General features: G+C 37.0%; 1 protein-coding gene across 1 annotated transcript in view; it reads left to right on the top strand.

Annotated features, from left to right (window-relative positions):
* ARHGAP21 (Rho GTPase activating protein 21) overlaps positions 1-11963 on the top strand; it is a 46182-nt gene extending 34219 nt beyond the window's left edge. Inside the window, exons 2-3 of the mRNA XM_008574110.1 lie at positions 10200-10379; positions 11925-11963. Of these exons, the coding sequence (XP_008572332.1) occupies positions 10200-10379; positions 11925-11963 (219 nt within the window). The remainder of the gene's footprint in view (positions 1-10199; positions 10380-11924) is intronic.
* The last annotated feature ends 1791 nt before the right edge of the window (positions 11964-13754 follow it).

The following is a 13754-nucleotide window of genomic DNA, read 5'->3' as shown; positions in this document are numbered from 1 at the left end:
TTTTTTTTTTTTTTTTTTTTTTTTTTGCATCTGGCCAGTACAGAGATCGGACCCTGGAGCTTGGTGTTACGGGCATCATGCTCTAACCAACTGAGCTAATTGGCCAGCCCTATCTGTATATTTTTGGCAAATTACTCAACCACTGTGAGGCTTTTTCTCCATCAGCCTTGTTGTATATGTAAAAATCTGGTCAAAGTTTTATGGATGTTCAAGGTTTTGCTGTTCCCTTTAGACAAATCTATATTTTTGTATAGTTTTACTGAATATCTGAAAAGTGCTAGCTATCACAATTCCTTTTTTAAATAAACCTTTATGTGGCAGTAACCTCTGTAATTTGAAAAACAAACAGTTAAATAGTGCTTATTATGTACAAGGTATTGTTTTTTTTACAAATGTTAACTTATTTAATCTTTATTACTAACATATGCAGTAGGGTCTATTATTATGATCCTCATAATAAAGATGGGGAACCAAGGCACAGATGTGTTAAGGAACTTGCTTGCCCATGGCCCACAGCTACTAAGTGAAGGATCCAGACCCAGGTCTTCTGGCTCCAGAGTCCCTGCTCTTCCCCCCTTGCATTCCATCTTCCAGTGTTATAAAAGAAAACATATCAAGCCAGATGACTGTCATAACCATAATAGTTCAACAGTTCAACTATGTAAAAGATGAAAAGACATATGAGCATACACATTCAAATCCTGTCTTGTGTTTTCTTGGCAAGTGACATTGTAACTTGTAATTTCTCAGCATGCATAACCATGAAAAAGTCTGGTCCTAGAATAAGAAAAAAAAATCTTACTTTAAACAACAGGTATTACTAATATTACTGGTGGTAAGATTGAAAGAATAACAAAATATTTTCAAAGAGTCCATAGGGGGCCGGCCCGGTGGCGCACTGGAGAGTGCGCCGCTTGGGAGTGCGGCGGCGCTTCCGCTGAGGGTTCGGATCCCATGTGGAGACCGGTTCCCGCTCACTGGCTGAGCGCGGTGCGGGCACAACACCAAGGGTTGCGATCCCGTTGCCGGTCCCTGGTACGGGTGCGACACCAAGGGTTGCGATCCCGTTACCGGTCAGTAAAAAAGACAAAAAGGGGGAAAAAAAAAAAAAAGAGTCCATAGGGGTAGGGCTCCTAATCTTAGATACATGATGGAATTGATATTAGAATCATTTAAGATGAACATAATATAAAATGCTTTCTTTTGCTTTATCACAAATGATTCCTGGAAGCTAACCCCATTCTACTTAATGTACAAATAATTACAAAAGATACCTTAAGGCACATTTATCATGAATACAGGCATTCTTTCATATTTCTCTTCATTTACTCTTGTGATAGCCCTCTCTCTTTCACCTCTGGCAAACATTTAGACTTTGTACTTTTTACCTATTAGAGTAAATTTTTTAAAACTCTAATATCTTCATTGAAGTATAATTTACAAACTATAAAATTCACTCACTGTAAGTGTACATTTCAGTGGTTTATAGCAGGTCTATGTAGTTGTGAAACATTCATCACAATCTTTTAGAACATTTCCATTATCCCAAAAAGTTCTCATGCCAGTTTGCACTCCCTTATGTGAAATTTTTCTTGCCTTTATTGTTTTATGATTAGTGGTTTCCCCTTATACTTCCTCTCACCCCTCTTTTAGTTTGCTTTGTCTAGATGCTGTATCTATAGAGTTAGTTTTTATCCTTTTTTTTGTTTTTGTTTTTTTTAACCTTGAGTTATTATTCAATCAAATGACCTTGTTATGAAATATTTTAAGGGAATCAAATGACAGTTCATAGTCCACAAGAATTTAACTGCTATTATTCCAGTCAGTTCTTGACTTCTTGCAACGTAATGCTGTTGTTACATTGAATCAGTGCTCATGGTGGAGAAATGAGACGTGTGTGGAGGGATACGTAGGTATTAGCGGTCTTCTTCAGTGGAGAAATGTGTGACTGCTGGGACCTTCTCTGTGTGCCTACAGTTTGCCCTTGTTATAAAATCCAACAGATCAAAGGCACTGTGGGTAAGTAGAAGGAGTGAAGAAGGCACATGTGTATATTTCTTTTCATCTTCTCTTTCTTTGTAGGCACATAAAAATGTAACCCTCCCTTTTTTTCCTGTAGGGATAATGTAAGAGCCTAGAGTGTCTTCAATGTGATGTTCTGGGCAGGTGGAATAATTAGAACAGCTGAGCTGATATATGTCACATTCAAAAATCTTAATTAGTTTGCAGAGAACAAAAAAGAAATTGCTTATTTTTTACTGAAGAGCTCAGTAAAACAAGACATAGCAGGCTCAATTCAGAAACTTGAAGCATGAAATCATCATCCAAGAGAATTACCTATGTGATTTAAAGAAACTGGAATATATTTGGAAGCTGTGACACCAAATCATAATATGCTAGAAATAAGTTGAATTAAAGGTATAGTTTTTAAAGTGTTAAAAATTAGAGTCTAACCCCCAAGGTGAGGTTTTTAGGAGGTGGGGCCTTTGAGAGCTGATTAGGTAATGAGGGAGGAGCCTAATGAATAGGATTAATGCCCCTATAAAAGTAGCCCCAGAAAACTACCTTGTCCTTCCACTGTGTGAGGACACAGCAAAAAGGTGCAGTCTATGAGAAACTGGGTCCTTGCCAAACATTGAATCTGGTGGCACCTTGATCATGGATTTCCTCCAGACTGTGAGAAATAAATTTCTCTTGTTTATAAGCCACTCAGTCAATAGTATTTATAGCATCCTGAACAGACAAAGACACCATTTGACCCAGCAATTACACTCTTGGACATATATCCCAGAGAAATGGAAACTATGTTCACACAAAAACATGTACGTGAATGTTCATAGCACGTTTATTCACAATAGCCCAAACCTGCAAACAACTCAGATGTCCTTTAGCAGGTTAATGGTTAAACAAAATATTGTACGTTCATACCATGGGATACTACTCAGCAATAAAAAATAATGAACTGTTGATATATGCAACGACCTGGATGAATCTCCAGAGAATTGTGCTGAGTGAAAAAAGCCAATCCCACAAGGATCATACAAGACTGTATGATTCCATTTAACATTCTTGAAATGACAAAATGGTGAAAATCTAGAACAGATTAGTGGTCGCTATGGGTTAAGGACTGGGTGAGGGGTGGAGGGAGAGAGCGGGTGTGGTTCTGAAAGAGCAGTACAAGAGACCCTTGTGATGGAACTGTTCTGTATCTTGACTGGTGGTGGGTACACGAACCTACACATGCAATAAAACTGCCTAGAACTCAACACACATGGAAACACACACACACACACAAGTAGAAGTAAAACTGGGGAAATCTGAATAAGATAAGTGGATCGTATCTATGTCAATTTCCTGGTTGTGACATACTGTAGTTTTCCAAGATGCTACTGTTGAGGGAAACTGCGTAAAGGTTACAGGAAATCTTTCTGCATTATTTCTTAAAAACTGCACGTGAATCTATAATTATCTCAAAATGAGAAGCTTAATTAAAAAATGAACTAAAATTTTTTTTTTTTTTTTTTTTTGTCTTTTTTCCGTGGCCGGCAACGAATCGCAACCCTCAGTGTTGCCCCCGTACCGGACCGGGGACCGGCGACGGGATCGCAAGCCTCGGCGTTGCTCCCGCGCCTCGCTCAGCCAGTGAGCGGGAGCCGGTCTGTACGTGGGATCCGAACCCTCGGACGGGAGCGCCGCCGCGCTTCCCAAGCGGCACACTATCCAGTGCGCCACCGGGCCGGCCCCAAAAATGAACTAAAATTTTTTTTTTTTTTTTTGTCTTTTTTCCGTGGCCGGCAACGAATCGCAACCCTCAGTGTTGCCCCCGTACCGGACCGGGGACCGGCGACGGGATCGCAAGCCTCGGCGTTGCTCCCGCGCCTCGCTCAGCCAGTGAGCGGGAGCCGGTCTGTACGTGGGATCCGAACCCTCGGACGGGAGCGCCGCCGCGCTTCCCAAGCGGCACACTATCCAGTGCGCCACCGGGCCGGCCCCAAAAATGAACTAAAATTGTAATGCATATTTTATTCGTCCTTGTATCCACTCTTTGTGGACTAGTGTTGGGTACACAGTAAGTGCTCAATAAATATTTATTGAATGAATGAAGAGCAAGAGCACGAGCTGCATGTATAAAATGATACTCTCATTTGGATCACAAAAGAAGGATCCAGTTACTACTTAAAGCTTAACTAAACTGTTTGGATAATTAAGCCTGGAATAACCTTTATCCTACAAACTCTACCTAATCATATGGTAACATTTGCAGTCACTTAGTACTCAGCTTGAATCTTCCACGTTAATGTTTGGTTTTATGCCCCCCAAAATCCTAGAAGAGGGGGGCCAACTACAATGGATTTATGATAAATTAGTTTCGGATATACAGTCTCCATGGATGGCTTCAGGGTCTTTGTTCAATCAAAGAGCTAAAAATAGGGAGAAAGAAGTTAGCTGATCATCCAAGATCCAGTTTCTTCATATACTATTGATTGCTAACCCAGTTTTTTCCAGAGCTCCTTTATTTGCTTCTATGCATCTTTCCAATTTCATCTTACACAAGAGTATGTTAAAATGTTGTGAAATATTGTGATTTAAGGAGCTATCAGGAAAAGTAAATTTGAAAAGAGATTTAGAGAAGATGATACATTTCATGGCACTTGCAGAGAAAGAAGGAGCTAATACTTATTAAATGTGTATGTACTCAGGTCTTTACATGCATTTCTCATTTAATATACATTAATTCTTTGAGAGAAGTGCATTTATTTTTATTTTATTGATGAGAGAACCAAGGCATAGGGAGGTTTTCACTATTATAGAACCAGCAAATGGCAGAGCCAGGATTAGTGCCTGATTCAGCTGACTCCAAATCCTGTTTTTAACTACAGTGCTAAACTGAAAATTAAAATTCTCAGATAAAAAGAAGTAAAAATCAAAACAGAATCTTGTATTCTTGAAGAATGAGGGTTTATGGGAACCAATGACTAATAAATTATTTTTTACAGGTTAACTTCTAGAATCATTTTACTTTTTTATGTTTATGTTTGATACATACAAAAGAATATATGTAATACATATTGACATTATATGGCATAATAAAATGAACCCTAAGATATTCTCCAAGGATCTTAACTACATCACCAATGCTGTTGAAGTGATTTGGTTGTTTCTCCCAAATCTCAGCCCCTTGCTTTCTCATTTACATACTTCTGCCTCCCTGGAATAACCACTTTCTTGAGTTTCATGGTAATTGCTGCTTTTTTGTTGTTGTTTAAATATTTTTATTTTGAGGTATGTTTGGCATATAACTGTACATAGTTAAACTGTGCAGTTTGATAAGTTTTTACACATGTATACACTCATGAAAACGTCACCACTGTAAAGGTGATAAACATATTCATCACCGCCCCACCACCCTGAAAAAATTTCCTCATGCCTCTTTGTAATATCTCCCTCCCTCCACCCACCTGAAGCAACCACTAATCTGCTTTCAGTCAGTAGTTTAATTTTTAGAATTTCTCTAGGATTTTATATTAACAGAATCATATAGTAGGTACTCTTTTTTTGCCTGGTTTCTTCAACTTGGCATAATCAACACATTGCTGCATATATTGATAGTTAATTTCACTTTATTGTCAAGTAGTAGTCTGTTGTTTGGATGTATCACAGTTTATTTATCCATTCATCTGTCCATGAAACATTTGGGATGTTTTCCAGTTTATGGCTGAAACAAACAAAGCTGCTGTGAATATTTATGTACAAGTTTTTATACTGACGCATGCTTTCCATTTCTCTTGGGTATTTATCTAGGGGTAGAATGGCTGGGTCATGTGATAAGTATATGTTTTAACTTTTTAAGAAACTGCAGGCTGTTTTCCAAAGTGTTCGTACCATTTTACATTCCCACTAGAAGTGTTTAAAAGTTCTAGTTGCTTTGCATCCTGGCCAACACTTGGCATGGTTAGTCTTATATTTAATTATATTTTGCACTTCTAATAGGCATGTAGTGATATCTCATTGTGGTTTTAGTTTTCATTTCCCTATTGACCACTAATGTTGAACATCTCTTCTTATGCTTATGCCATCCATATAGATTCTTTGGTAACGTGTGTTTGAATTTCTGCCCATTTCTTCCTTGGGTTGTTTTTATATTGCATTTTGAGAGTTTTTTGTATATGTCAGATACAAGTCTGTTAACAGATATGTCATTTGCATATTTATTCTCCATTCTGTGGCTTGCCTTTTCATTCTCTTAGAAGTGTCTTTCAAAGAGCAGAGGTGGTAAATTTTGATGAAGTCCCATTTATCATTTTGGGTTTTTTTTTTTTTTTTTTTTTTTTTTTTTTTTGCCTTTTTCCATCTTTTTATTATGATAATTTTCAAACAGACAGAAAAATTGAAAGCATTGTTTAGGAAGGAAATGCTTAAGCACTCAACATACTGTTTTATAGCTAGTTTTTCTCATTCAGTAATATTTAGTAAAGATCTTTCTATGTGATTTTAGAAGCATCGTCACTTTTTATAAAAAAAAGCATTTCTATCACCTTAATCATTTGTCATTTATTTGTGTTGGGAACATTCATAATTATCTTTTTATTTTATTTTTTTAATGAATCATGCTCTTTGGTGTCATGTCTAAGAAATCTTAGCCTAATCTGAGTTCATAAAGATTTTTTCCTCTGTTTTCTTCCAGAAGTTTTAAGATTTTAGGTTTTACATTTAGATTTATGATCATTTGAATTAATTTTTGTATGTGAAATGACTTATGGATCAAAGTTTTTTTCTTTTTCTAGCATATGGATAGCCAGTTGTTCTAGGTCTATTTGTGTATACAAGTACTTGTACTGTCCTTTTACAATATTGACATTTGCTCACATTTCTCTTGGATAAATACCTAGAAGTAGAATGGCTACATCACACTGTAGTGAGTCTATAGCTGGACTCTATTCTGTTTAATGAATTGATCTGTCCATCTTGATGCCAACACTATAATGCCTCGATTACTGTAGCTTTATAAGTCTTCAAGACTTGGAGTATAAGTATACCAACTTTGTTCTTTTTCAAAGTTGTTTTGCCTATTTTACATTCTTTGCATTTTAAAGAGAATTTTAGAAACAGCATGGCAACCTCTGCACAAAAATCTCCTGGGATTTTGATTGGGATTGCATTGATTTTGATTGGGATTTATAGGCCAATTTGGGGAGTGCTAACATTGTAACAATACTGATTCTTGTGAATCATGAACATGGAATATCTCTCCATTTATTTAGATATTATTTAATATCTCTCAGCAGTGTTTTGGAATTTCAGTTTACAGGTCTTGCAAATTTTTTGTGAGATTTTTCCCTGTTTATTTTTCTCCTCTCTTCTCTTACTCCTCCCCTCCCCTCTCTTCTCTTCTCTTCTTTTTTTGCGGCTGCCCAATACAGGTATCTGAACCTTTGAGCTTGGTGTTATCAGCACCGTGCTCTAACCAGATGACATAACCAGCCAGACCCTTTAATGCCATTTTCAATGGTATTTAAAATTTTTTTAAAATTTCCAAATGCTTATTGCTAGTATATAGAAATACTGTTGACTATTGTATATTGCATGTCACTTTCATTCACATTCCATTGTCTAGAACTCAGTCACATGAACCTAGAACCTAGAACCCTGCTGCAAGTTTGGCTGGGGAATGTTATTATTTCGCCATCTTTCCACCTTCATGTGAAGCGAATCATTGTGGAGGAATACTAGAGTCCTGCAAAAAGTTCATGGAAATATTCACATTATCTTTTAATTATTTTTATCCACGAACTTTTTGAAGTACCCTTGTAGATAGACTCACTGGTGGAAGATAATGAAAAATGTAATAAAATCAAGAATATTCAAGTATTTGCCATTTGGTAAAGGTGACATTCCAAAATTGCTGGGATGAACGTGGAGTTGTAATTTAAGACAAGAATCCTAACAACAATGTAGACATTTTAAGTTTGAGAAACCTATTAGATTGGGGAAATGTCTGGGCTAGAGATAAAAATTTGGGTGTCATCTACTATAGATTAAATAATGCACGAGACTGAATGACCACCAAAAGACAGAGTATAGGGCCGGCCCAGTGGCTCACTGGAGAGTGCGCCGCTTGGGAGTGTGGCGGTGCTCCCGCCGAGGGTTCGGATCCTATGTGGTGACCGGTTCCCTCTCACTGGCTGAGCGTGGCGCGGGCGCAACACTGAGGGTTGCGATCCCGTTACTGGCCAGTAAAAAAAGAGACAAAAAGGAAAAAAAAAAAAAAAAAGACAGAGTATAGATAGTGAAGTCCAAGAACTGAGCCCTAGGTACTTCCAAGTTCATAAATTTAGCAAATGAAGAAGTAGCAAAGGAGACTAAGAAAAAGTAGTCTGTGGATTAGGAGGAAAATCAGTGTGGGAAGTAGTCAAGTGAAGAAAATTTTTCAAGGAGAAAGTAATCTCTGTGCCAACTGTTAGGTCACATAAGATGAGAACTGAGGGGCCGGCCCGGTGGCGCACTGGAGAGTGCGTCGCTTGGGAGTGCGGCGGTGCTCCCGCTGAGGGTTCGGATTCCATGTGGAGACCAGTTCCTGCTCACTGGCTGAGCACGGTGCGGGCGCAACACTGAGGGTTGCGATCCGTTGTCGGTCCCCGGTATGGATGCGACACCGAGGGTTGCGATCCCGTTACTGGTCAGTAAAAAAAGACAAAAAGGAAAAAAAGAAAAAAAAAACAAAAACGATGAGAACTGAGAATTGACCATTCAGTTTAACAGTGTGGAAGCCATTGGTGACCTTGACAAGAACAGTTTCAGGGTGTTATGGAGGTAAAAGACTGATTAAAGGGATTCAAGAGAAAATGGGAGGAAAAGAATTGGAGAGAGCAAGGATAGACAACTTTCAAGGAGTTTTGCTCTAAAGAGAAGCAGACAAATAAGGTTGTAGCTGTGGAGGGCTTGCTGCTCAAGAGAGGATTTTGTTGTTAAGATTAAAGAAATTGCAAAATGTGTGTATACAGAGTGATAGAGTAAAGAGCTAGATGATGCGAAAGAGGGAAGAGTTGCTGGAACCTTATTTTTGATAGTAAGAGAGGATGGGATCTTAGTTACACAAGTGTTGGGGTGTTAGATGAGTAGACAGTTTACCCATCATAACAGGAGGGAAGACAGAACAGGGGCACAGTTGCTGGTAGGTGGATAGGTGTGGCAGGCGATTAACTTCTCATTTTATTGCTTCTGTTTTCTCAGTGTAATAGAAAGTAGGGAGAATGGGGGAGAAAGAATGAAATAGTCATCTAGGAGAGAAATGTATTATCATTGACAACACTAAAGGCTGTTTTGAGGTCAGTGGTCATGAACTTAAAGTGAAAACCATCACTTAGTTTTTATTTTTCCCTGCTCATGTTTGACTGCGTGGGTGCAGGCCCAGAGTAGGGTTAGGTTTTGTCAGGCTGCTTTGAGAAAGTGAGAGAGGGCAAAAGAGTGAATTGAAGTGACTTAAGAGGGAAGTGAGGACATGGGGTGATGAGGGATAGGGCAAGGGTGGTAGGGTCAGCCCCAGATTGAAGAATTGTAAGCGTTGGGGTATGAGAGAGAATGAACTGAAAAGGAGTAGGTGGTGATGCTAGGTGGGATGCTTGATTTGAGAATATAAAGGGGTTTTAGTCATGACCAGGCAAATGCTGTAAGTGGTGGAGAGGAAGTGAAAGAACTGGAAGGCCAGGATATTGGAAGGATTGTCTATGTGGAAACTGATTTTGTGCTCAGAACCTGAAGGCCTTTGCTATTATTGTCTCTTGTCCTTTGTTGCTGCTGGACTGTCTGATAAGCTTTAGGCTTCTTTGTTAGTAAGAATTCCATGTCTCTTCTTTCATAGTTTCTGTTTCTTAGTTCTCAGTGCACTATGAGATTTCTTCAGTACTACCTTTCATTTTTTCTATTGCATTTAAAATTTTTTCCATTGTATTTCTAATTTTCAAGAGTTTTTTCTTGTTTCTGATTAATTTTTCATAGCATCCTTTTCTAGAAACAAATTTAGTTTTTGACAGTGGCATGATTTGTTATAATACATATAATTCGTGCATCAGACTATGGTTCTTTTTCTCCATTAAGTTATATCTGCTCTCAAGCATTATATTTTTACATATGACCTTTTTTTCTAAGTGAGAAGATATATTCGGTTATGTAGTAAACTTTTAAATATCTCTTCACTTTAGGTATCAAAAAATAAAGATGGGAAAGAAGAAAGTGAAACTGTATCACCGTCCGAAGATGAAACATTCTCCTGGCCAGGTCCCAAAACAGTCACGTTGAAAAGAACATCTCAAGGCTTTGGTTTTACATTAAGGCATTTTATTGTTTATCCCCCCGAGTCTGCAATTCAGTTTTCCTATAAGGTAAGAGAAATGATTAAAGTAACTTGAAAAAAACACAAGGCAATTCCTCTCTCCCTCTTGTCTTCCTCTCCCCCTTCCTTCCTGCCTTTTTTCTATCTTAAAAGAATTGTTATATTTGCATTTTTATTCTTTTCCTTCTCGTACATATTTTTCCATCGTTCAGAACAGAAACTTTGTCTTCTCTGAAAGATCATACCTATTCTAAACTCCAAATCTATTTTTCAAGACTTTTAGATCTCGTTCTACTTTCTCTAATATGTAACTGTTTTTCTACTATCCAAAAAGGTGGTGAGTTTTCTGGGCAGAGTATGCAGAGGAAGTAGTTTGTTAAAATATTCTACCGGTTATAGAAAATGAGTTGGATTAGAACAATACTTAAATTTCATATATGTAATATGAGGTATAATTGTTAACACATTGGAGCCATTGCAGTCCAAAGAAATTGGGTTTGAGTCCCATCTCTGCCTCTTGTTAGCTCTGTGACCTTGGATAAGTCACCTAACAGACCTTCCTCACAGGTCATGTGATGATTAAATGATACAGTACATCTAAAACGCTTAGCACAGGAAGTGACATATGGTAATTACTCAGTAAATTTTAGCTATTAAAGCTATTATGTAATATAGATGTTCTTGCAAATAGGTCTCAGCCTTGTAAATTTTACATGGAAAATATATATGTTATTGGAATCTTTTCCATTTCAATTACGAAATTTTATCAATTCACTTCAAAGGAATTTTTTAAAAATTTAATATTCTATAGCCTTTAGAAAATGTGCAGTTAATACAACAATGTCTTTATTGTGTCACTTAACTGACAACCTTGTTAGTCTCAGAACAGAGCTTATAACCAGAAGAAGAAAAAAACAACACTTGGGCTGCCAAAGTAAAGGTCAAAGATTGTGTAATAAATTATCAGCACTTCACCAAATGTCTGTTTTTCATTCTGTGGTACCTGGTAGCTGCCATATGGTAGAGGCTCAGCAAATGTTTGAATAAATGTATTCACATACTGGTTTTTTAAGGTTGCTTTACTTATTTCCCATCTAGAGATAGATAACAGGGCTGCAAGACAGCCTGATAACAATGAGATACCAAACAGGCAAATAAGTAAACTTCAAAATTGAGTACAAGAACTTAAAAATGTAGTGATGTGGAACAAATCCATTTATATAGACAGTTCTGGGTCGTATGCCCCTAATGGCACATTTAAGCATAGGACTATAAGTGATGACCAGTGCTCTTCCACATTTTGGGCTCATCTATCCAATCGCCTACTTGACAGCTCCACTTGGATGTCTCTGTTAGCCATCTCATGCTCAACATGTCAAAAACTGAATTCCTTATGTCCTCCCCCTAAATTGGCTTCACCCACAGCTTTCACCTCTCTCTAAAGACTCCATCCTCTGGTAAAAGGCACTGTTAGTGAGATTGTAATTGGCACATTTTGGGGAGGTTGATTTGAATTAATTTGAACCTTGCTGTGACTTGACAAGAGTTTAAAAATGTGTATTCATGTACAGATATGTATTTTTTCATTTTGTAGGATGAAGAAAATGGAAATAGAGGAGGAGGTATGTTGTAAAAGTTTTAATTTTTCTTTGAATGTTTTTCTACCCCTATCTTTCTGTTCTTTAAGTAATATTAAATGAAATGACATAGTTTTTGGAGTTCAAATACATAACTCTTAAATGTGAGAGTTATAGAAAGTAAATGTTTTTATTGTAGACTTCTAAGTTTTGTGAATTCCATTGTCTCATTGCAATTTGAACATGTAATGATTTTATTGTTATTATCATTATGATTTTGAGGAAAAGAATTTTGAGATTTTTATTTTAATTAGTAACCTTTCTAAATTTAGTGATTCTTTTAGGTGAGGAATGTTGTGTGTTTCATCAGCTAGGTTTATTGACTCAAATATTGAAAAAAAGAGGATTTGGGTTCTTGTGTATAATCTCACTCTTGATATAAACATTATTTAATGATCTTAAAAGGAGAATCAGGCTGAGGATAGGGTTATTTCTTAATAACTCTGATTTATTTTTGTTTTAATTTTTTATTTTAAATCAATTTTAATGAGTTAAATTTACATCCAAAGTGTACCCATTAAAAATTTTTATTTCTAGATAATTTTAGACTTAAAAGAGTGGCAAGAATTAGTAAAGAGTTTTCATGTATCATTCATTCAATTTCACCTAATGTTAAAAAATTACATAACCATCACACAACTAACAAAACTAAGAAATTAGCATTCATATGAACAGACTTTATTTGGGTTTTACCAGTTTTTTCACTGGTGTCCTTTTTCAGTTCCACAATTCCACATTGCATTTAGTTGTCATGTCTCCTTAGTGTCTTCTAGTTTGTGACAGTTCCTCAGTCTTTCCTTGTATTTTATGGACCTTGACATTTTTGAAAAGTGCTGGTCAATTATTTGTAGAATGTTCTTCAGTTTGGTTTGTCTGGTGTTCTCATCATTAGTTCAAGAACATCACATTTGCACCTATTTTAAGTGTATAGTTGGGTGATTTTGACAAGTGTACAACCTGTGAAACCACTATCTTAAGATATGATATCAAAATAACTTTTCATCTCTCCATAAACTTCCCTTGTGCCCCTTTGCACTCTTCTGGCCCTAGACAATCACCAATCTGCTGTCTGTCACCACAGATTAGTTTTGCCTCACCTAGAATTTCTTATAAATGGAATAATATAATATGTATTCTTTCGTGTCTTTTTTGTGGCATAGTGTTTTTGAGGTTCACCATATTATATGAATGGGTGCTAATAGTAGTACTTTCTTTTTTTGGCTGAACAGTTTTGAATATACCAGAAATTGTTTATCCACTCACTTTTTGATGAACCTTTTAATACCCATACCTTGCCAATTTGGTTTGAGGTCTTGGAAAGGTTATGTTAAGGTTATGAGAGGAAAATGCTTTCTTCTAGCACTATCAAAAGTAATCTGAATAATCTGGTGTAGGACCAAGTAGGACCCTTTGTAGTTGTTACTTGGTACAAGATGGGCCACTCCTGTGTCACCCATCATCTGTCATGCACCAGCGTTCAGGATGAATTTTAAGTGCTACTTGGCATGGATTAAAAATAGGCTTTAGTGGGGAAAAGGGAAAGTTACAAAACCAGAGGGGTCCTCTATCCTCCCATTGTCCTCCAAGCTGATGTGCTTATGCCTGGGCAACCTGCTGAACATACAGCATGTAGAATTTCATGCCTGTCATTGGGTAAATGTACTTTTAATAAATGTAGAAGGATGTAGTTATAAAACATCATGCTAATTGTTATCTGTCTGACATGTCTTGCTGAAGTAAATGGACTTAGTTATGTGCTTTGACTGGGGAGAGTAAACTTAAGCATT

The sequence above is a fragment of the Galeopterus variegatus genome, unplaced genomic scaffold, assembly GCF_000696425.1.
Source record: "Galeopterus variegatus unplaced genomic scaffold, G_variegatus-3.0.2 Scaffold998, whole genome shotgun sequence".
NCBI lineage: Eukaryota > Metazoa > Chordata > Mammalia > Dermoptera > Cynocephalidae > Galeopterus > Galeopterus variegatus.
This window is presented reverse-complemented; position numbering and strand designations above follow the sequence as displayed.